Here is a 25,735-nt window from a genome sequence, read left to right as displayed (position 1 = left end):
ACAGAAAGAAGCAGGGCAAAGGCTAATAGAGTTTTGCTAAGAGAACGCACTGGTCATAGCAAACACCCATTTCCAACAACACAAGAGAAGACTCTACACATGGACGTCACCAGATGGTCAACACTGAAATCAGATTGATTATATTCTTTGCGGCCAAAGATGGAGAAGCTCTATACAGTCAGCAAAAACAAGACGGGGAGCTGACTGTGGCTCAGATCATGAACCTAAATTGAAGAAAGTGGGGAAAACCACTAGACCATTCAGGTATGACATAATCCCTTATGACTATACAGTGGAAGTGAGAAATAGATTTAAAGAACTAGATCTGGTAGACAGAGTGTTGGATGAACTATGGACGGAGGTTCGTGACATTGTATAGGAAACAGGAATCAAGACCATCCCCAAGAAAAAGAAATGCAAAAAAGCAAAATGGCTGTCTGAGGAGACCTTACAAATAGATATGAAAAGAAGACGAGTGAAAAGCAAAGGAGAAAAGGAAAGATATACCCATTTGAATGCACAGTTACAAAGAATAGCAAGGAGAGATAAGAAAGCCTTCCTCAGCAATCAGTGCAAAGAAATAGAGGAAAACAACAGAATGGGAAAGACTAGAGATCTCTTCAAGAAAATTAGAAATACTAAGGGAACATTTCATGGAAAGATGGGCTCAATACAGGACAGAAATGGTATGGACCTAACAGAAGCAGAAGATATTGAGAAGAGGTGGCAAGAATACACAGAAGAACTGTACAAAAAAGATCTTCACTACTCAGATAATCACAATGGTGTGATTACTCACACTAACTTAGAGGCAGACATCCTGGAATGCAAACTCAAGTGGGCCTTAGGAAGCATCACACGAACAAAGCTAGTGGAGGTGATGGTATTTCAAATCCTAAGAGATGATGCTGTGAAAATGCTGCACTCAATATGCCAGCAAATTTGGAAAACTCAGCAGTGGCCACAGGATTGGAAAAGGTCAGTTTTCATTCCAATCCCAAAGAACGGCAATGCCAAAGAATGCTCATACTACTGCACAATTGCACTCATTTCACATGTTAGTAGAGTAATGCTCAAAATTCTCTAAGTCAGGCTTCAGCAATACGTGAACCATGAACTTCCAGATGTTCAAGCTGGTTTTAGAAAAGGCAGAGGAACCAGAGATCAAATTGCCAACATTCGCTGGATCATCAAAAAAGCAAGAGACTTCCAGAAAAACATCTATTTCTGCTTAATTGACTATGCCAAAGCCTTTGACTGTGTGGATCATAATGAACTGTGGAAAATTCTGAAAGAGATGGGAATACCAGACCACCTGACCTGCCTCTTGAGAAACCTGGATGCAGGTCAGGAAGCAACAGTTAGAACTGGACATGGAACAACAGACTGGTTCCAAATAGGGAAAGGAGTACATCAAGGGTGTATATTGTCACCGTGCTTATTTAACTTATATGCAGAGTACATCATGAGAAACACTGGGCTGGATGAAGCACAGGCTGGAATCAAGATTGCTGGGAGAAATACCAATAACCTCAGATATGCAGATGATACCACCCTTATGGCAGAAAGTGAAGAAGAACTAAAGAGCCTCTTGATGAGGGTGAAAGAGGAGAGTGAAAAAGTTGGCTTAAAGCTCCACATTCAGAAAACTAAGATCATGGCATCTGGTCCCATCACTTCATGGGAAATAGATGGGGAAACAGTGGAAACAGTGTCAGACTTTATTTTTTGGGGCTCCAAAATCACTGCAGATGGTGATTGCAGCCATGAAATTAAAAGACGCTTACTCCTTGGAGGAAAGTTATTATCAACCTAGACAGCATATTAAAAAGCAGCTATGTTACTTTGTCCACAAAGGTCCATCTAGTCAAGGCTATGGTTTTTCCAGTAGTCATGTATGGATGTGAGTTGAGCTATAAAGAAAGCTGAGCATAGAAGAATTGATGCTTTTGAACTGTGGTGTTGGAGAAGACTCTTGAGAGTCCCTAGGACTACAAGGAGATCCAACCAGTCCATCCTAAAGGAGATAAGTCCTGGGTGTTCATTGGAAGGACTGATGTTGAAGCTGAAACTTCAGTACTTTAGCCACCTGATGTGAAGAGCTGACTCATTTGAAAAGACCGTGATGCTGGGAAAGATTGAGGGAAGGAGGAGAAGGGGACGACAGAGGATGAGATGGCTGGATAGCATCACTGACTAAATGGACATGGGTTTGGGTGAACTCCGGGAGTTGGTGATGGATAAGGAGCCCCGGCGTGCTGTGGTTCGTGGGGTTGCAAAGAATCGGACATGACTGAGCGACTGAACTGAACTGAACTCCCCGTCCCCATTACTACATCCTAGACCTCTGGCATCGTCTTTTGCCTGGACCACTGCTATAGCTCCTGATTTTTTACCCCCGTATACTCTTTTTGCCCTCATCATTGAAATAACAAACACCCACCAATCCACTGTCTAACCTAAGCACTTAAACATGAACATTGACAATTATTTACGTTTATCTCTTCTAACCCATCCCACTGACCTGTACCTAACTGAGGTGAACCCTGTCCTAATTTGTGTTATCATTTCCTTGTTTCTTAAAAAAACATTGTTTTCACATATATGGACATAAAGTATTATCTAAGTTGAAATATTTTTACAATTATAAAAAGAGTGCCATGCTGATGTACTATTGTATTATTTATTTTTCATCCACTAATACGTTTTAAAGATTCATTCATGTTGCGTTTATCTATAGTTCAGTTATTTTAACTAGCATAAAATGTTCTGTTGTATTTCTACACTACCATGGTGTTTTCTAGATATTTGCTCTAGGAAACAACACTGCTTGGAATATTCTTATACGTGTTTCATGGTACATTGTCCAAATGTTTTGCTTGGTTCTAAACTGAGGCATAGTATTGCTGAGCTGTAGGGTATTTGAAAGTTCAGCTTTAAATGGAATTGATATTTATTTATTTTACATATTTATTTATTCATTTATTTGGGCACATTGGGTCTTAGTTGTAGCATGTAAACTCTTAGTTGTGGCATGTGGGATCTAGTTTCCTGACCAAGGATCAAACCCCGGCCCCCTGCATTGGGAGCTTGGAGTCTCAGCCACTGGACCATCAGGGAACTGATTTTTAGAAAGTATCATATGATTCTTCCAAACTGTACTAGTAAATAGGAGATCCCTTTGATTCACATTTTGTAAGCCTTAGAGTGCTCAGACTTCTTAGTTTGTTAGTTTTGTTGTTTTTCACACTCCTACATTTTCAAGCTTCTATCAGAAATTATTTTATTTCTGCCTGAAGAATACCCTTTGGTATTTCCTTTCTTCAAGTCAGATTGTGACACATTGTCTTAATTTTTGTTTGAAATTTCCATGTTCATACTTGAATATTTTCATCTGGTATACGAGTTTTGGTTGACATTTTTTTTCTTTCAACATTTTAAGAATATTGTTCTAATATTTTTGTAGCTTCTGTTATTTCTGATGAGAAATTGACAGTGAATGTAATTTTAGTTGCTTTGATGGTAATCTGTCAATTTCCTTTGCAACTCTTAAGGTTTTTTTTTCCTTTTCTTTTTTCTTTTGGTCTTCAGCAATATTACCATGATGCCAAATGAATCATTCTTATATTTCTTAAATACAATAAGCAGAGCTTTTTGGTAAGATCTGGGCTTTTAATCCAATATCTAGATTCCCTATGGTTCTTTTTATACTGTTTGCTGTTTCTGGTATTCATTCTTGTTATCTTATTTCCTTTTTGCCTTATTATTTTATATTATGTGAGAAACATATTCCAAAATTTTAAAATTTGTATTATGTATCAGAGATTATATTTTAAAACATTTTGCAGAAATACTTTGAGGCCTAGGAGAATGTTTTCCTACAGAGAGGGTTTCTGTTTGCTCTTGCCAGGTGCCTGGAGACCTCAGCAGTCCGGAGGCACCTGAGTTCAGTTTCCAGCCCAGCCTGTGTGAGGCCCTGTGTCACTTCTGCACACTAGCGGTCCAGGTGCAGCCTTTGGCTTTCAACCCAGAGTGATGGGAGGAGGAGCAGGCAGTTTCATCAGGATTCAGTCTTTCACGTGTCTCTTCCAGCTCCTTAATACTTTCAGAGTTACTACTCTGTGATTCAGCCTTTCTGAGCTCTCCTCTGAGATCAGAAAATTGCTTGCATGGAAAAAGTGGTTTCAGCCATTGCCCTCAGCTCTCTGGTCATCCAGCTCCTTTACATTAGGTGACTCAGTTATTAGTCCTCATTTGCATTCAGAAAGATTAAAAAATTTTTTCCCCCATCTTTTCTACTTTTACTCAGAGGAAGAGGTGATGAGAATAAACTGATCTGTCATTGCCAAATATTTCCTCCGTTTTTATTTATTTTTTTTGGAATATTGTCATATTTACTTCTTCTGTCTCCTATTGTTTCTCATCTATGCTTCAATTCTTTGACTTTCTCTGCCTCCTTTTGGAAGAGTTTTATCAGTCTGCACTTCTCATTAATTTGTTCTTTGTTTAGAGCTGTTTTACTGTTTGTCCCACTTATTATGTTATTTTTCAGTTAACTGTATTTTTCAAACCTAGTATGTCTGATTCATTCTTTATGTGATTTGTAGTTCTTATTTCATTATCATTAGTTTCAGGTATACAACGTAATGATTCAATATTTGTATATTGTAAAATGATCACCACAATAGGTCTATGCTGTGCTATGCTAAGTCACTTCAGAGAGTTAACATCTATCCCCATACATAGTTACACAAATTTTTTTCTTCTGATGAAAACTTTTAAGATCTCTCTTAGAAGTTTTCAGATATCCAATACAGTGTTTTAAACTGTGGTTACCCTGCTGTACGCTACCTCCCCATGACTTACGTATTTTATAACTGAAAGTTTGTACCTTTGACCCCGTGTCCCATTTTGCCCACCCTCCACCCCTTGCTTCTGGCAACCTCCAGCCTATTCTCTGTATCTCTCAACTGGAAATTTCTTTTTTTTTAATCAACAGATTACACATAAAAGTGAGATCATATGATATTTGTCTTTACCCATTTCACTTAGCATACTGCCCTCAACGTCCATCCATATTGCAAATGCAAGATTACCTTTTTTTATGACTAATATTTCATTGTGTATGTATGTATGTGTATATGTATGTCTTTGTATATATATTTATATACATACATATACACCGTATTTTCTTTATTCTGTTCATATACTGATTGACTCCTAGATTGCTTCCATGTCTTGGCTGTTGTAAATAATGGTTCAGTGAACAGATAGGTGCATATATCTTTTTGAGTTAGTGTTTTCATTTTCTTCCAATAAACTCCCAGAAGTAGAATTTCTGGATCATGTGGTAGTTCTATGTCTAAATTTTTGAGGAACTTCCATACTGTTTTCCATAGTGGCTGTACCTGTTCACATTCCCACCAGCAGCATACAAGAGTTTCATTTTCTCTGCATCCTCATCAGCACTTCTTATTTACTATTTTTGACAATAGCCATTCCAACAGATGAGAGATGATATCCCATTATGATTTTTATTTGCACTTCCCTGAAAATATATTTTCATATGTCTCTTTAACATATTTATTAGGTTTATTTAAAAATTCCCAGTCCATTTGCTCTAATACTTATACTTTTGAAACTGATGTAAGTTGTCTTGTTGATTTTTTTTTTTTTTTAAGATAGTTGTACCCTTGAATCCAAGGAATCGTCTTGGGTTGGATATTTGCAGTAGATGTGGACAAATTGTGGACATGTAGGCTGGAGTGTCCACATGCATATATGGTTTTTCAAAGTATGGGGTGTGCTGGAGGTGGCAGGAAAAGGGGACCAGATTCTCCCAATGTGGGAGCATCAAGTGTCTGAATCCCAGATGGTGAATTTGACTTTCCAGGTCATTTTGAAGGTATATTAGTCATTGTACAGAGATATAGCATATTTTAATGAGTAATCTATTGGTTTGATTGATAGTTTTAGTATTTAGATATATGTTTATGGGCCTCTTTTTGTAATCATGCTGCTTTAGGGGGAGGCCTGGTACCAGCTATTGATTGAACCATAATGGTTTCTTTTCTTTTTTTTTAAAGATTTTTTTAATATGGACCATTTTTGAAGTCTGTATTGAATTTGTTACAATATTGCTTCTATTTTATGTTTTGGGTGTTTTCTTTTTTTTTGATCATGAGGCATGTGGGATCTTAGCTTACTGACCAGTGATCAAACTCACAGTCCCTGCAGTGGAACGCGAAGTCTTAACCACTAGACTGCCAGGGAAGTTCAGAGTCATTGTGATTTCTGATAGATTATTTTCTAGAAGACTTACCTCATTTTGAATTGATGGTCTAAACTTTTATAGTTTAAACCTGATAGGAGATTCTTCTTGGATAATTATTGTATTCTATGTTTTCCTCTGTAAGAAGGAAAAATGTTTTATAATGACTTCCTAAGAAATTCCTTTACACTTTACCTGGCTATTGAACCTTATCTTCCCTCCTATTTTTTTTAATCAAAATTTGTTTTGTAAATGAGTCGGTGACCTTCACCAAAACGAGATATAGTGAAATTCCACCTTTAATGGAACAAACCTGTTAAAAAAATCATATATCTAATGAAACTAGGCTTGGATAAAATCTTCAAAGCATATCTACTAAACATATCAGTGAAAGGCCCAGGGTTATTGTTTACCATCTAACATAACTATAGAAAATACTCTTTTAAATTTGAGCAATCTGAAGATTCCTTTAGGCTAAAGACTTTGATACATCTAATTTATGATGAATTTTATAGGAAAAACATTTCTGTGTAGTTTGGAAATATGGCTGAAAATCATTTTAAAATCTTGTTTTAGCAGTTTAATTTGGATACATTAAAAGTCTCCAAAGTTTCCTTTTAATACTGGATGCAAGAAAATGAAGCAATATAAAATAAAAAAAAAGCAAAACCGAACTAGTTCACTTTAAATAAAAACAAATGTACTCCTTAAGTTCTGAATGTGCCTAGCATGTTTATGGAATGGACATTGCTGAAAAAGGATATTATTAGGTTATGGTCTTCCCCATTAGTGATTTTTAAACAAAGGTACAATTTCCTGGGAGACACTTATTTATGTACAGTATTTACTGATACCTCTGCCTGTTCTTTGATGGATTCAGGATGACAGGGAAAAGCCAAGTAAAAATAAAGAATTAGTGCTGGATGGGAAGCTTTTGATGCCCTCGATAGTAGCCTATTTAGCTCCTAGAAAAGCTAAGGTTAGTTAATTCTTCTAATTCTTAGAAGATCTGACCATAGCTTTTTCAGGAAATTTCCAGGGGATGGTGAAGAACGAGCTGGGCTTTTGAATGTTTTATAAAGGTGAAATCCTAAGGGGAAACCTGTTGCAAAATGGAGAACAGTCGCTTTGGTGGCAGAGGAGGAGTGGAGCCCGTGTGTCCACACAGCACTCTCTGCCCTGTAGGATATTGCTGTGGATGGTATGCATTGTGTGATGTGATGGGTAGTGTGACCCCCGAAGCCAGTTCACTGAGCCCTAGTCTAAGTGCTTGGTGACAGAATTACTTTGAAGTTCATTTGTTTCTCTACCCATCACTTCCTTGCTCTTTAAATTTTAAAGCTTTTGTTGTCTCCCAAGAGAATACAAGTATTTGTGCAAATTTTCAGACAGTACTCTGATTTCAGGATATGCAGACCTGCAAAAGGCTTGACCATTAGCTAAAAAAAAAAATTCAGATAAAAAAATTGTGAGGGGAGAAGTTGTTATTTTGGTCTTTATTTTATTTTTTCCTTTTCATCTTCTTTTTTTTTTTTTTTTAAGAAAAGGCAAGAGGAATACTTTTTCCGAGGGTTGCTTTTTCCTTGCCTTTGTTTTTCCTCTGAAAGTAAGGAGAGCGGAAATAACACAGGAACTTCTCCAGTCCATTCAAAACTCACCTCTAAAGTAATCTGATGAAGACACTATTTTCATCATGTAACCTCCCACCTTGGAAACACTCAAAGATTCATCTGGTTTTTCAATGAAGTTTGTACTCCTCAGGTCTGATGCCGTATGTGTATGTGCTCAGCCGTTCAGTCATGTCCGACTCTTTGCGCCCCATGAACTATAGCCCACCAGGTTCCTCTGTCCATGGCACTTTCCAAGCAAGAATACTGGCATGGGTTGCCATTTCTTTCTCCAGGGGATCTTCCTGACCCAGGGATCGAACCCGCATCTCTTGTGTCTCCTGCATTGGCAGGCAGATTCCTTACCACTAGTGCCACCTGGCAAGCCCTACACTATCAGTCCTTAATTCCGTACTCACACCAAGCTCTAATTAAGCTCCTTGAGGCACTATTCAGTTTTCTGATATGGCATTCTCATTTCTTCTCTCTATGCATTTTGGTTGGTCTTCTGCCCACCACCCCCTCCCCACCCCTGGTTTTTCCCACCCTATAGTCTTCCCTGTTATCAGCAATTCCATTTTCATCCCTATGAGGACTTGTCATGCTTGTCTAGATCATTATTTTGAGTTTTAACTGTATAATGCTGTCAACTGCTTTATAATTATACAAATACGATTAAAAGTCCTTGAGAGCAGAGATTCTACCTTTTATTTCTGCAATGCTGGATTCTTAATAAATATTTGTAGGATTGAAATGAAAATTAACAGGCATTCTGATTGTGATAAATTTGAATAATACTCTGTGTTGATTTTACTTGATTAAGCTCTTTGACATTTGCAAATAGATTCTTGATTTGCTGTTGATTATTGCATAATACATTCACAGTGAAGTTTTGTAAATGAAGATTAATTGGAAAAATATGAGTTTTTGAAAATCCAGGAGAAATGCTGTTATTACTCTTAGTTAGCTACGTGTGATAATTGGACGGGTAATAGTGTTTCTGAAGTAGAAGTCTATTTTTATGCAAGAATACTAATTTATGGTTGGCAGCATTTACAGTTGTTTGCCAAAGATGTAAAAACAGCTTGTTTTCTTAAGTAAAAAGTGCTCCCCATAGTCCTGTTATTGAAAGTATTAATTTGAATAACAAACTCTTATTAGATAGTGCAAAGCTATCGACAACCATTCAACTTGGGTTAGTTTAAGTATCCAAAAATTTGAGACTTTACTAAACTGAAATGAGCAAATTCCCATGCAAAAGGCACAGGTGAGGAGTGCAGAGACTTCTCAAGGTACCTGCATGTTAAAACATAAGTGTTTATTCAGTGACTCACTGTCTGCTTAGCTTGGCGCAGAGCTCATCGCGGTGTTGTCTCAGTGTCGGATAAGAACTCTTTTTAGAAGTCACATGCATGGTTTATTGTCAGACTGTAAAAATGATTGGTCTGTGGAGCTGAATCATCCAGGGAAGTCTGAGAACGAGAGTCATCATGTTCCTTATTGGTGGGGGCTGTTCCCCAGAGGGATTCTCTGTGGGTGGGGTTAAAATAACACGTTTCCTCTCTCCTGTCATCCTTAACACATATTACCTGTTCCACCTTTCATTTTAGCATCTTTCTATAGGGGTTCATATTCAGTATGAATTGTGTTATACCTTAAGTATTGACCTATTAATCAACTTTCCAGCTAGGCCAGATATTAAATGAGTCACATTTTTTGGGTGATGAAACCAGGTTAAAAATCTTTCCAGATCTTGTCTGAAGAGAACTGATCCTAGTATGAACTTGGACTTGACTTTGGAAGTACTGAAAACGTGGATGTTGGTGAGGTTATATGCTAAGGGCAGGGGACTGTTCAGTTTTAAATGTAACTTGACTGGGGTTTATGGATTAAATTCAGATGTCTGGTGGGAAGGATCAAGAATGAGATTTTTCCAAGAAGAAGGAATCAGTCAGATAGAGGACAGAGTCGTAAGGGATTAGGCTGCTAAGTGAGTGCGACTTCTCTCCACTGCCTCTAATTGCAGAGGAAAAATGCAGAGCTCTAACCAAATATTGCACAAGTAAAAGCGACACCTTCCCTTTGCTGGGTTTGGGGGCAGTTACAGGAAGTTGTTAGGCTTAAAGTAGGCCAAGAGATTTCAATGCCAAGAAAAGCATTCAGAGCAAAGGAGTAAATGCTAAAGTTTGGCCACAAAGCAAATAGTTGAGAGGAGGGAGCTTTTTTTCTTTTTGAGAAAAGTAAAAATAACGTGATTTGAGGAAGAATTGTGAGACTACCCCTGCATTTATTTTATTGGGTAACTATTTCTTCATGCTTTTATGCTTAGATTTTTATATGTCTCTTTATTAAGTATTTATAAAGTATATTTAAATATATCATTTATTAACTTGCTTATAGTAATACTTCCTTTTGAAGAGTGAATAAATCTTTTGGTAGTTCAAACTGTGAACCTAAAGTTGTAAGTGATGGTAAGCATTATAAGTGGGGGAGATTCATAATTTGACCCCACCCCTACCATTCTCAGGATACACAGTTACGTGCTTATAAACAGGTTCTTAAACATAAAGGCTGTGAAAAGAAGATACGCAAAAAGCAAAGGAGAACAGGAAAGATATACCCATTCGAATGCAGAGTTCTAAAGAATACAGCCTGCTTGATCTGAAGCGAGCTGTTGAGACCAGTAATAACCAGAGTGGAAAAGAATACAGGTCAGTTGAGAAGTATAGCTGCTATTCTGTATTTGAATACAAGACTTTCTGAATCCAGGACTATTATTTGCAACAGAGTTGAGTTAAAGAATATTTGAATAAGGGATGCAAATTATTGTGAAAATAAATATTTCTAAAGCATTTTGAAGATTAGGAAAAAGTGCTGTTTAAGTTCTGTTGCAATAATTTTTAGAAGTAAAAATGTCATAGACCCACTAAAACCTGTTTTATGGCATTTACTGATGAGTACTTTCTTCACTAAGAGTTGATTTTGACCCGGGTCTCTTTTCAGTATGCTGGGCTCTGCCACACTCTCCTGTCTGTCTGCATAGATGGCATTATTTTCGTTTTTGTGGCAAGGAATAGATATTATTTTGTCACTTTGAAGGAAGAACATGAGATTTGGAGCCAGAAAAAGTTATACATAAACAATATGATTAATTCTCTTTCGTCTTTCATTATGTCCTTTGATTTATCATTGCCTGTGAAATACAAGCTGAAGTCTTTGTATTGCATCACAAGTTCTGTGTTGGTAGTTCTTAGCTTTCAGTTCAGTTCAATTGTTCAGTCATGTCCAACTCTTTGTGAAACCATGGACTACAGCACACTAGGGCTCCCTGTCCATCAACAACTCCCGGAGCTTGCTCAAGTCATGCCCATCAGGTCAGTGATGCCATCCAACCATCTCATCCTCTGTCATCCCCTTCTCCTCCTGCTTTCAATCATTCCCAGCATCAGGGTCTTTTCAAATGAGGCAGCTCTTCGCATCAGATGGCCAAAGTATTGGAGTTTCAGCTTCAGCATCAGTCCCTCCAATGAACATCCAGGACTGATCTCCTTTAGGATGGACTGGTTGGATCTCCTCACAGTCCAAGGGACTCTCAAGAGTCTTCTCCAACACCATAGTTCAAAACCATCAATTCTTTGGCGCTCAGCTTTCTTTATAGTTCAACTCTCACATCCTTACATGACCACTGGAAAAACCGTAGCTTTGACTAGATGGACCTTTGTTGGGAATGTAATGTCTCTGCTTTTTAATATGCTGTCTAGGTTAGTCATAACTTTCCTTCCAAGGAGCAAGCGTCTTTAAATTTCATGGCTGCAGTCACCATGTGCAGTGATTTTGGAGCCCCCAAAATAAAGTCTCTCACTGTTTCCATTGTTTCCCCATCTATTTGCCATGAAGTGATGGGACCAGATGCCATGATCTTAGTTTTCTGAATGTTGAGTTTTAGTCAAATTTTTCACTCTCCTGTTTCACTTTCATCAAAAGGCTCTTTAGTTCTTTTTCACTTTCTGCCGTAAGTGTGGTGTCATCTGCAAATCTGAGGTCATTGATATTTCTCCTGGCAATCTTGATTCCACAGTTCATGCTTCATCCAGTCCAACATTTATCATTGTGTACTCTGCATATAAGTTAAATAAGCACAGTGACAATATACAGCCATGACATACTCCTTCCTAATTTGGAACCAGTCTATTGTTCCATGTCCAGTTATAACTGTTGCTTCCTGACACACAAACATACATTCTCAGGAGGCAGGTCAGGTGGTTGAGTGTTCCCATCTCTTTAAGAATTGTCCACAGTTTGTTGTGATCCACACAGTCAAAGGCTTTGGCATAGTCAATAAAGCAGAAGTAGATGTTTTTCTGGAACTCTCTTGCTTTTTCAATGATCCAGTGGATGTTGGCATTTTCATCTCTGGTCTCTGCCTTTTCTAAATCCAGCTCGAACATCTGGAAGTTCATGGTTCACATACTGTTGAAGCCTGGCTTGGGGAATTTTGAGCGTTACTTTGCTAGTGTATGAGGTGCGTGCAACTGTGTGGTAGTTTGAGCATTCTTTGGCATTGCCTTTCTTTGGGATTGGAATGAAAACTGACCTTTTCCAATCCTGTGGCCACTGCTGAGTTTTCCAAATTTGCTGGCATATTTTGTTCAACACTTTCACAGCGTCATCTTTTAGGATTTGAAATAGCTCAACTGGAATTCCATCACCTCTACTAGCTTTGTTCGTAGTGATGCTTCCTAAGGCCCACTTGAGTTTGCATTCCAGAATGTCTGGCTGTAGGTGAGTGATCACACCATTGTGATTATCTGGGTCATGAAGCTCTTTTTTGGACAGTTCTTCTGTGTATTCTTGCCACCTCTTCTTAATATCTTCTGCTTCTGTTAGGTCCATACTGGTTGGATGCATATTAAAATAACATGAGAACCTTTTGAAAGTACCAAGAACATGGTGGGTTTTAGGCATCTGAATAGTATCTTTATTCTCATGCCTTATTGGGATTTGTATAGGTTTAGATAAACTGTGGAAAGTTTTGAAAGAGATGGGAATACCAGACCACCTGACCTGCCTCTTGAGAAACTATATGCACGTCAGGAAGCAACAGTTAGAACTGAACATGGAGCAACAGACTGGTTCCAAATAGGAAAAGGAGTACGTCAAGGCTGTATATTGTCACCCTGCTTATTTAACTTATATGCAGAGTACATCATGAGAGATGCTGGGCTGGAAGAAGCACAAGCTGGAATCAAGATTGCTGGGAGAAATATCAATAACCTCAGATATGCAGATGACACCACCCTTATGGCAGAAAGTGAAGAGGAACTCAAAAGCCTCTTGAAGAAAGGGAAAGTGAAAAAGTTGGCTTAAAGCTCAACATTGAGAAAACGAAGATCATGGCAACTGGTCCCATCGCTTCATGGGAAATAGGTGGGGAAACAGTGTCAGACTTTATTTTGGGGGGCTCCAAAATCACTACAGATGGTGATTGCAGCCATGAAATTAAAAGACGCTTACTCCTTGGAAGGAAAGTTATGACCAACCTAGATAGCATATTGAAAAGCAGAAACATTACTTTGCCAACAAAGGTCCATCTAGTCAAGGCTATGGTTTTTCCTGTGGTCATGTATGGATGTGAGAGTTGGACTGTGAAGAAAGCTGAGCACCGAAGAATTGATGCTTTTGAAGTGTGGTGATGGAGAAGACTCTTGAGAGTCTTTTGGACTGCAAGGCGATCCAACCAGTCCATTCTGAAGGAGATCAGCCCTGGGTGTTCTTTTGAAGAAATGATGCTAAAGCTGAAACTCCAGTACTTTGCCACCTCATACGAAGAGTTGACTCATTGGAAAAGACTCTGATGCTGGGAGGGATTCGGGCCAGGAGGAGAAGGGGACGACAGAGGATGAGATGGCTGGATGGCATCACTAACTCAATGGACGTGAATCTGGGTGAACTCCGGGAGTTGGTGATGGACAGGGAGGCCTGGCATGCTGTGATTTATGGAGTTGCAAAGATTCGGACACGACTGAGCGACTGAACTGAACTGACTGAGAAAGCTAAGGAAATATGAAGAAGTAGCCTGTTGATTTTTAAAAAAATATCTCTATGGTGAATTTGGGATTACATTGAATCACAATAGTATTCTGATCCGTTTATGGAGAATTAACATTTTAAAATAAGCAATGAGTCTTTTGTTTCATGAATGTGGTGTAACTGTTTACATTTTCTTTTATTTCTTTCATCAGTATTTATAGTTTTCAGCATACAAATCTTGAACATGTATTTTTTAAACATTATCTGCATTTTCATATTTTCTTGCTATTTTATTTCCAGTTATCTTTTGCTAATTTATAGAAATTTGAATTTTCTATGTTGGCCTTGTATACTGCAATCTTGCTAAAAGTCCTTTATTATAGTATTTTGGTATGTTCTATACATTTTTTTGGCGGGTTCTTTGGGAGTTTTTACACAGAAGGTCATATTGTCTGGAGAAGATGCAGTTGTATTTTTGAACTTTCAATCTCTGTGCATTTATATTTTTTCTTGCTTTATTTCAGCACCTGGGTTCTCTAATGTGGTATTGCATTCTAACAGTGAAAGCAGTCATCCTTGACTTGTCTTTGATCTGAGGGAAAAAACACTTAATCTTTCATCATTAAGTATGATGTTACTAGCAGTGTTTATTTTTTGAAGATGCCCACTGAGAAAGTGCTTTTTTCCCCCTGGTTTTCTGAGAGTATTTATCAGGAATGGATGTTGAATATTATTATCTGTACCTATTTGGATGATCATAGGGCTTTTCTCTTTACATTGATTGATTTTCAAATGTCAAACTAGTGTTACATTACGGGGATAAGGCCCCCTGGATTGTGATTTTTAATTCATTTTTATTTATTGCTGAATTAAATTTGCTCACATTTTGTTGAAAGTTTTGCATTTGTGGTCACAAGAGATACTGACTTGATATTTTCTTTTGTCATGATGTATTTAAGCGTTTTTGTTATCAGAAGAATGCTGGCCTCATAAAAGAATTGGGATGTGTTCTGTCCTTTTTTACTCTCTGGAAGAGAGTAGAAATACAATTATTTCTTCTTTAAATGTTTAGAATTTGCCAGCTCTCTGAATAAAGAGCTTTATTTTTTTGAAGGCTTAAAAATACAGATTCGATTTCTATAATGGATATGGGTCTATTCAGGCCACTTATTTATTCTTGAGTAAGCTTTAATAGTTTGCGTTTTTCAAGGAGTGGCTTGTATTGTCCAGTTCATCTAAGTTGTTGAATTTATGGACATAAAGTTTTTGTAATATTTCCTTATTATTTCTGTAATAGCTAGAGAGTCTCTACTAATACCCCTTCTTTCATTTTTGATATTGGTAATGTGTGTGTTCTCTCTTTTTCTTAGTCAGTCTGGCTAGAGGTTTATCAGTGTTACTGGTTTATTCAGAGAACCACCTTTTGGTTTCATTGATTTTCTTTATTGGTTTTCAGTTTTCAATTTCACTGATTTTTGCTCTTACTCATTATTTTTTTCCTTTTGCTTGTTTTGGGTTTAATTTGCTGTTCTTTTCCTAGTGTCCTTTGTTGGAAGCTTAGTTTATTGGCTTAAGAACCTCCTCTTCTAGAACAAACATGTATTATTTATAAAGTGAAAAGTGCCCACTCTTTCATTGCTTTTCTTTGGCTGCTTGCTTTTGACCCTAGAAGCAACTGTAATTTTTCAGTATCCTTTCAGACAATTTATATGTATACAGGTAGATGAGAATATTGTTTCTACTCTCTCCTTTTTAACATAATTGCTAGATTTTGTTCTAGCAATTATTTTGTTCAAAGCCTTGCTTTGCTTTTTCACTTAGTAATCTATCTTGGATATAATTCTCTATCTTTCATATGTTTTTTCATTCTTTTATAGCCTAATAGCCAGTCTTCTATTAATAGACATTTGAAGATTGGACCAGAACCTTGGGGTTTTTACTATTTTTTACATTTTGTTATGGAAATTCTCATTATGGAAAATTTTATGCATTGCAGATTAAACGTTTTAAATGTTTTTTTAGCCTGTATATTTCCTTTTCATCTTTCTCTCTCTTAAACCATTAGTTTTGTCCAATAATGGTAACCCTCACTTTCCCAGGATTCATTTTTTAAAAGTTTTTATTCAGAAATTGAAAACACCTATGGAAAAATAGCCAAAACAAAGTACAGTTTAATGAATTGGTCTAAAGCAAATATCCATATAAACACTACAGAGGCCAAGAAATAGGATGTTGTCAGCACCCTGGAAGAACCCCTTGTTTCTCCTTTCTGTGTTACAATTCCTCTCTCTCCCCAGAGGTAATCAGAATCCTGATTTCTGTGGAAATCTCTTCTGAGATTCATTTTTACTTTCCCTTATGGAATTTCCTGGGTATTCTTACATCATGCAATCTGTGTCTGCAAAAAATGTTTTGAGCACATTTACCTTAAAAATGTCATCAGCTGTGCAGCAAAGCTCGACTTTTCTGTGGGGAAGCACTTGCTTTCCATCCTTGTTCTGCGGGCCATCAGGCTTGCTTACTCTCACTTTGAGCTTCTGGAAAGTTTTGTTTCAGTCATCTTTCTGAGCCCCTTCACGATGGAGGCTAGGTTCATCAGAGTTCTTAGTTGTAACCAGTAGGAATCATCTCTGGCTAATTCATTAAAAGAATATGAGTGAGCCCTCAGCTTTCTAAGGTTGGGAAAGTAGGCTTGAAGACCACACTGCCACGAACAGAGCTCAAATCATACCACATAAGTGGTCTCAGGAAGCACCTCTGCCACCAAGCTGGGCATGGATATTGCTGCTTGTGCTCCAGACACCACAGATGATGGACTGTGGGTGCCAATATGACAGCCCCTCTCTGCTCTCAGACGCTGTGTGTGACTGCTCCTCCTGTCGCCATCCTCGCTGGGTGGATTCTTGGGAGTTCTTTCTTCTGCAGGTTGTTTTCTATTTGATGTCTGGAGCAGATGCATCTTATTAGTGGAGCTTGTGTTATGTGCCCCTGTCTTAGTTTCAAAGAAAGATGGGAAAACATACTTTTGTTTTTTTCTTTCTTTCTTCATACTTTGGTAGTGGGAAGTATGCATGTTGCATAACGTAGGGTGTACGTTGATGTAGACTCAGCATTTGGATGGTCAGGAACCAAAAAGAGATGTCTACTCTAGAAGTTCTGTATCAGAAATCTATCACTTTTAAGCCAGTTTATGTTCTTTCTAGCCACTTATGTTGCTTGTATAATGCAATGAATGTTTGACATGGGAATGTTCCTTATTTCCAGATGATAATATTGCCAAGTACAGTGTAAGGCATGGACCACAATCTGTATTCTGATGAACTATATATTTAAAAAACCCATCTGCCTACAATGTTGGAGACCCAGGTTCGATCCCTGGGTCCAGAATATTCCCTGGAGAAGGAAACGGCAACCCCCTCCAGAATTCTTGCCTGGAAAATCCCATGGATGGAGGAGCCTGGTAGGCTACGGTCCATGGGGTTGCAAAGAGTCAGACACGACTGAGCGACTTCACTTTCATTCTAATTTTAGCTGGTTTTAGAGAATTCCTGTTTTATCTTATTAGATGTAATAGTTAAAATCAGACGGTAACAAGCATTTGTGTCCTGGCAGTATTTTCACTGAGAATTTTCTGGCTTATCACAACCCTTTACCTTTTTTCCAGGTATGATCTTATTGTATACAAAAAGTTTTGGAAAATAGGAGACAGTATATTAGAATTGGTAAATATGATAGGCGGACATATGATTTTCAAAACCAAGATGATACAGTTCTCATTATTGCAAAGGTATTTTACTCTAAGTTACTATGACACTTTGTAAGCACAAGCTTCATAAAATTAACACAAAAATGGGACTTCCCTGGTGGCCCAGTGGCTAAGACTACATCCCCCAGGGCAGGAAGCATAGGTTTTATCCCTGGTTGCAGAACTAAAATCCCACATGCTTTATGGTGTGGCCAAAAAAGAAGAAGAAGATGCTGTTCTTAAGTAAACTTTAAAAAAAATTAATGCAAAAGCCCATTATATTTGTCATTTTATATATGACCTAAAAATCCAGATAGTGAAGTTTTCATCTTCTCTGAAACCAGGGCGTAATTGAATGGTTGAAGCAGTGGCCGCAGGGGTTGGGACCTTGCTGATATTGTCCTGGTCGCGCAGGTGGTGTACAGCCTTATTGAGAGTAGATCACTCACGTTCTACATTTCATCTTTCTAGTTCCTGCAGAAGAGTTCATGTCACTCTCCCTTCTCCTTCACTTTTCTCACATTGGTGATAGGAGAAGACGAGACACAAACGTCTCAGATGAGCTTCTTAGAATAAATACGTGGTAACATAAAGGCTGTTCCAGAAAAACAAATAGAGATAAATGTACTGTATAAAATCTTTATAGCAATATGCATCCTGTTTCCTTAGTACAGAGAAATAAATTGTTGTTATAATATCCTGATGGGAGGACACATTTTTGAATCACTGTTCAAACCAGGTGGGGCCTCAGGTTTGAATACTCGAACACTTCCGCTGTGGATTTAATAGATTGAGTTGGCGGGATATTCATTTCAGGTTCTGTCCATTTGGCTTTTGCCTACAAATCCAATAGAAGTTGTTTTACAGGGTGTTTCTGAACTCATTTCTAAATAAACTAGTTTGAACAGTTTTCACATAGCATATGTGAAGCCTTAATTCTATAAAGGAAAAACAAGAATACAAGGTTTCTAAATGTGGTAATATTGTAGCATAAGTGCAGGAATCAATTTACTGGTTGCTTGATATTTAGTGATACATTTGATTGCTTTTGTGATTCCAGATAGCAATTATTTCTAATATAATTTATTTTGCAGTGAGGGCCGAGGCAAGTTGACGGTATTTTCAGTTAAAGCTATGTTAGCAACCATGTGTGGTGGAAAAATGCTGGACAAATTGAGATGTAAGTATTTTTATATTATTTGAAAGATTGTATTTTCAAATGAGGACTTTTAAATGAATGTTTTTAGAATTTTGGATGATTATCTATTGAATGTTTTTGTTTTTTCTTACTACCATATCATTTTCTTTGCAGCTACTGGCTCAGAATATTCAAATTATGCCACCTACTGGTCAGATGAAAAAGTTGGTTGAATTGATTTGTTAGTTTTTTTTTTTTTTTTTAGTTTAAAGCAAGAAAACTGAAAAGGTTCAGAATAGTAACGTTCACATTTAAAAAATTCTTTTTGAAGCTGTATGCTTTAAAAATGTTTTCTATGGTATTAAAAATTATGCTTGAAGTTAATTATGTTGGTCAGTTTTAGTTAGAAAGTAAATTTCATTACTTTTACTAGGTTTGGTCAAGTTTAGCCCTTAATCACTCCATGCTTTATCAGGTGGTATTCCTTGTGATTAAACTGTTTTTTAGTACCTTAGAGTCAAGTGTAGTTATGTAGAAATTAATAGCCTGCTTATTCAGCTATCGTTCCTTTTTTTTCTTATTGTTTTCAATTTTGGCATTGTACTGTTCAGTGGATACTATTAGGTGATAAAATGTAGTGGAAGAAGGTAAAATCCACAATTACTTAATTTTTCTGCTTGTCCCTTTCATTTATTCACTCTTTAGATGGTCCCTGACTGCCTCAGATACGCCAAGCATTGTGCTGGGTGCCTTACATATATTTTCTTACTGAATCTTTAACATGCCTTTGAGCAGCACATGATACTTTCTCTTTCACAGCTGAGTTAACTGAGGGGGTGAAACTGGGATTTCAACTCAGGCTGTAGATTCAGAGCCTGCTGTGAGCTGCTTTGTTGTACTCCAGCCTGCTTGTCCTGTAAGGGGAGACACGTGTGATCCAGGCACCCTAATACAAGTACCTAGTATTTGTATTTCTTATTTGTATTTCTTACCTGGAGTAAGAAACTGGCAGGTTTCAGGGAGGTGAGATTGAAGCTGTGGGTTTTCACAAAGTGTTGAGATACCTTGTGAATTGGTTTGTTGAAACTGGGTCATCTGTCCCGTAGCATTTCTCATGGACTAGATTTCGTGTGATGTTCCTCTATGGCCAGTGTTTTTTTGCTTTAATTGAAAGATACGGAGTCTTCATCTGATTCAAGTACAAGCTTTTTGGCAAGATCTCTTCATAGGTACATTTGTTTTCTGTGCTTTTTCTTACATGTTACCATGACATTAAAAGTTGGAAAGTTAGGTGGCTCATTAGATCTAGATTTAGATGCCTAAAGAAAGATCTTAGATAATATATTTGGTCAGTGTTATCTGGTTATCTCTTTTCAAAATCAGCTGCAATAAAACAAAGTTTTGGTGGAAAAAATTATAGTTTTATTTAAATACTCTTCTGAGTTTTTTTCACATGGTATCTCAAGGTATTACCCTTTGGAGCTGAAATTTCTTAGTATTTTCTAAATTCTAGTGTGGTTTTTCTTAGGAAGATAATACAATATGGATGAAATTATGTTTCATTGAAACACAGACAGAAAGAAAGTTGGGCTTTTTTCTGCCTTTTAACGACGATGATACCAGATAAAGAAGTACTGGAGAAGCTGGTTGAAAATATGAAATTGATTAACTGCACATTCTAGGTGATTCTGGATTCTTAGTATCTGTGATTAAATTTGCTACATTTATATGCAGATTTTATGCTAGGTACCAGCAGCTAGGTACTTGCCTGAAAAATCCCATGGACAGAGAGCCTGGCAGGCTACAGTCCAAAAGGTCGCAGAGTTCAACACAGCTGAGCAGCATAGCACAGCGGCACAAGAAGTTCAAAAGCCACATTAAAACGAAACAAAAACAAAAACCCGCTGTCACCTGGATCCCTTCCATACTTCACAGAGAATTAGAATTTGCACTTTTTCACTAGTAGTTACAACAGAGGACTGCAATAATTTTAGTTCTCAATCAGTAATTTACATTTGGTAAAATTTTAGCCTATCTCCACTTTTTTGTTTTAATCACCCAGGGTGGAAACTGCTTTGTATAGTCTGTGCCTCCTGTTTTAAACAGAGCTTACTGATCATAATTTAAACACTTCTCATCTCTTAGGGTTGTCATTCTGTGATACATGTAGGGCTGATGGTGAAATCTTGGGTGGTTTGTTCCTTCTCGTGTTTTCAGACTGCTGTGCTTTTTCAGCTCTTGAATTTCTGGCTATCGGTGGTGGCAGTGTCTGTTTGTGTCCTTTATCGCTGGTAAACATGATGGTATTATCAGTGCTCCAGTCTCTACAAGTCTCTCTTTGCTTCTGGTCCACTTTTCATATGCTACCGATGGAGGAAACATAACCAGCCTTCTTTGTATTCTATTGAAGTGCAAAAGAAGTGATTGCTCATATTGAGAGAAGCACTCACTTTCGTAGTATGATTGTCAGTTTTGACTGTTGTGAGAATCCATTTTTCTTTTGCTTTCTAGTCACAGCTATGTCCTACTTAGTTGAGGTGGCTGAATAATAGTGTAGCAGAAATTAGCTGTAAGACTGTATTGTAACATCAATTGATATTTGACCATTTATTCACTTTTTCTGCCTCCTTATTCCCTGTCTTTGTTCTTAGTTCCTGCAGCCTCCTCCCACTGACTGTACTTTTGCTGTTACCTCTGTTAATGTTCCCATTAAGTTAGATTTTTCTAATTTATGGAATATGCCTTAGCATTTCTACTTTTATTTTGATCTTTCTGCATTTTACCTGTTTTAGGATTTTTTTTTTTCTTGAATTTTCTCCCCTCCCATTTTGGGCTTCCCCGGTGGCTCAGATGGTAAAGAATCTGCCTGCAATGCAGGAGACGCAGGTTGGATCCCTGTGTTGGGAAGATCCCCTGGAGAAGGGAATGGCTACTCACTCCAGTATTCTTGCCTGGAGAATTCCATGGACAGAGAGGAGCCTGGCAGGCTACATTCCACGGGGTCACAGAGAATTGGTCATGACTGAACGATGAACACTTTTACTTTCCCTCCACTTTACTTGATCTGTTTTTGTTTGCTTGTTTGTTTTATTGTAAAGACAGCATTTAAAATGACTTAACCAATATTTGTGTTTTTAGTTTGAGACATTTCTTAATTAGACTTCTCAGGTCTCTCTTAAGTAAGTTTCTCTTCCCAGGTATCATTCATTTATAGATAAATGGTTAACTCTTATGGCCATTAGGGACTGTATCCAAGATTCAAAGGCAACTTGACAGGATTCTAAATACCAGTGATTTATAATCAAAGAATACAGACTTTAATTATCAGCATGATGAAGACTCAATAATGTCAGGAATCCTCAGAGAAGCAAAATTTACAGACTGTAAGGCCATTATTGATTAGACCGTACTTATCAATTAATTTAACTGTGTGATTTGCTTTATCTAATTCTGCTGTTTTCTAAGAAACTTAATCTCTTATTCAAACGCCATCTGTCTTGCACTAAAAGATAAGAACAGATGATTCATGCAATTTATTTTGAAGTCTTTGAGAAAACTGGTTGCCATCATTTTGAAGGGCAGTCTGACAGCGTATATCAGAAAAGCTGTAAGAATATTTGTATCCCCTAACTCAGCCTGCTTCCTGTTTATCATGAGGAATTAAAAATCCCAGGTTTTGTATATATTTGTTGCAGCATTTTTCATAATATTCGAAGACTTGAAACAGCTTTAATGACCAAAAGTGAGAGCTCAGTTACACTTTGGGATACTGACAGGATTGAATGTACTGCCTTTAAAATTATGCTTCAGATCAAAATGCATAAGTGTAATACAGTTTTAAACAAAAATTATGTGCATAAAAAAGAAATATCCCAAAATGATAACACCCTGTTAGGCATTTTCTCTGAGTTGTGGCATAAAATGGTTTTTTAATAATAATTTCTATTACTTATTGCTTTTGTGGGTTTTGGATAGACCACATTTTGAGTAGCCGGGGGAAAGATGACCTGAGGTGGTGTTTTTGCTTAGAACTGGCAGTTCTAACATTTCAGTTGATTTGCTTCCTGGGTGTTTCATTAACAAACTATAGGGAGTCAACCTTTGACGTTATAATTAAGCAGTTTCACCTGTTCAAAATTTAGCATCCTGTGCTATAGTCTTTAACCACCTGTCACCGCTTGTTTATCATGGCTGGTACTCTTAATCATTCCTTCCCTTCATTAGCAGGAAGTGACTCTTTAATCCGAGTAATTTGTTCACATTCATATTTCTCATGTAACCAAAATGTTTTAAAACTGAAAACAAGAAATGACTGCCTCATCTGCATTTTATGAAAAAGAAGAAGATAAACCAAAAGCAAGGGAGGCCTGGAGAGTTGCCTAGGGTAGTTCCTGACTGAGTCAATACTAGAAGCCCAAGGCATGGCTGTATCCCATCCTCCTGCCTCACTTCGACTTAGTGAATGATGTAGGAATATTCATGAGTTTGAGAATAAAATATGCACTTGGATTTAGTTACATACAGATATTTATAAATATGCAGATGTGTATACATTTTGTGTGTGTGTGTGTGTGTGTGTGTGGTTTAGGTTGCTCAGTTGGTAGAAAGATGGCAAGAGAAGATGAGAGTCATTTGCCAGCAAAGCTAACATAGAAAAGAAAGTGGCTTTCTTTTCAATAGACTTGAGTCCTTTTGTAAACAGTCCTGTCCCCTTGCAGAAGTGTATGGTTGGTCATGCAGGGCCAAGAAGGGAATGGTTAGATGCAATGAAGAAAGCCAGGGTCATTATCTCCAGAAAAAAAAAAAATCAATACATATGTGAGGATGGTAGAATAGGAGCTTTATTTTGCCACTACACAAAGGACAGGGTATTTTTGAAAGTTTGTACCCGTGTGTGTGTAAGGGCTTGATTGTGGGTTCTTCACAAGGGAGAAAGCCTATATTTTTATCTGGAGACAACTAATGGGAAATCAGCATACCTTCTTTCAGAGGTGTATAAATAGAATTACTGGGGAATTAACCAGTGATCTGGGAAGCAGTTTTTTCCTTTAATGCCAGAAGGGTTTAGGGCTTTAATTAGAGGGCTAGCTGAATTCTGGGGATATTTTTTATTACATTTAATTAGCTCTTATTTATTTCTTTGCTAAGATATTTTTATAGGTATATAGTAAATCATATTTGCTGTTATAGATTCATTGTTATATTTCATTTTGTTACAGATATGAGATGCACTTGGATTCATTGTTATATTTATTTATGATAAAAAAAATCTAGCAATTATTTTCACTGTTTTTCTTTACAGATATGAGAAGCCTAGCTTAAAAGAAAAGAAAAGGAAAAACTGTTTTAAACCACTAACTCTAGAAATAATGACTTCTAAGTAATTACTTAACTGTACATTCAGTTTTCGTCTAGCAGTATCTCTTAAAACCAACCACCCAAAGAACTTGTTTCTGCTTGTTCTCTTACTAGTGTAATATAAACCTACTAAGTTTCTTTTTTCATGGACTAAAAAGTTTTTTTTGTTTCTTTGTTTTTTATTTAACTACTACTTTGTATATATTATATGACCTAGTAACTAAGTATAACTGAAAATAATACTTTTTATTTGAGGGGAGAAGTTAGCCATTTCACTATCTAATCAGTACTGCTATGATTGAGTTAGGTATAAATTTGGTGGTATGGATGTATGCAGGTATGTTTTTATGATTCGAAGCTATGTACATATGTGTATGTAGGTACTTTGTAGCTGAAGTCTCTGGTCTTCACTATTTCTACCATTAGTGACTACACATTAATAATTGCTAGTGTATCAGTTATGAATACATGGAGTGGCATCAGAAAACTTGACTAGGAGTGGCATTAAAACCATCGGGATTTGTTTTTCTCATGTAAAAATAAGTCCAAAGCCTGGCAAGTTCACGGTTGGTACCGTGGCTCAGGGTATCTCATCAGCATTTGGGTTCCTCCTGTTTTCCTGCTCTGCCATATGACTTGCCTTTTAGGATTGTGAAGCTGGAAACTTAAAATAATCCTAATTTTAGAAATTCCTTTATTCTCTAACCCAGTTTGCCATCAACTTCAGTTGCCTCCAATGTGATGTCTTGGAGTTGACTACCCCTCCCCCATCTGCCACTCACTTCCTTACTTTTGCATTGCTTACAAAGTTTACAAAGTTTTCTAGCTGATGTCTCCAATCTCACTCTTCCTCTTTTATTCTGCCAATCATTAACAGTCTGATTTCTTGAAACCTAACTTTTTAAATATTTCTTCCCTACTTTTAAACCAAATCCAAATTGTTTCCTCTTTGAGTTTTCATTCATAACGTGATTACTTTTCTTACTGAATCTTTATTTATCTTTCCTTCTCAATATAAATTATCACAGAACATTCTCTTCAGTGCACTGTTTCCTGTCTGCCATCACTAACAGACACACTATAAACTCCTGCCATGGAGATTTTTATCCTACTCTTTTTTTTTTCTCAATTGAAATATGGTTGATTTACAATATTATATTAGTTTCAAGTGTGCAACAGAGTGATTCAGTATTTTTAGAGATTATGCTCCACTTAAAGTCATTATAAAATATTGGCTATATTTCTTTGTTGTACAATATATCCTTGTAGCTTATTTATTTTATATGTATTAGGTTATACCTTTTCATCCCTTAATCCCCATTCTCCCCTTCCCTCTCCCCATTGACAGCCACTAGTTTATTCTCTGTTTCTGCTTTGTTATATTCATTCATTTGTTTTATTTATCTCTGTTCTTCTCTAGTTGTGTCCCAAAGCCCCTACTCCTCCTGTTTTTACTTCGTTTCAAATCCTGGTTTTCAAGGCCAACTTTCTAAATTTCTTTCTTTACAGCCCCTGCCTATGTATTTTTCTATCTATTCTACACTATATTTTGAAGAAGTGTAATGTGGACCCACTCCAGTGTTCTT

The 25,735-nt window shown here is 37.1% G+C and overlaps 1 protein-coding gene across 6 annotated transcripts in view; it reads left to right on the top strand.

Annotated features, from left to right (window-relative positions):
* Positions 1-25,735, top strand: part of DTNB (dystrobrevin beta) — a 241,721-nt gene that overhangs the window by 51,187 nt on the left and 164,799 nt on the right. For all 6 annotated transcript variants that reach the window (XM_070379236.1, XM_070379235.1, XM_070379233.1 and 3 more), the window contains exon 5: positions 18,748-18,833. In XM_070379236.1, coding sequence (XP_070235337.1) covers positions 18,748-18,833 — 86 coding nt within the window. The remainder of the gene's footprint in view (positions 1-18,747; positions 18,834-25,735) is intronic.

The sequence above is a fragment of the Bos mutus genome, chromosome 11 (assembly GCF_027580195.1).
Source record: "Bos mutus isolate GX-2022 chromosome 11, NWIPB_WYAK_1.1, whole genome shotgun sequence".
In the NCBI taxonomy this organism is placed as follows: Eukaryota; Metazoa; Chordata; class Mammalia; order Artiodactyla; family Bovidae; genus Bos; species Bos mutus.
The sequence above is the reverse complement of the archived record's forward strand: the minus strand, read 5'-3'. Positions and strand labels throughout refer to the sequence as shown.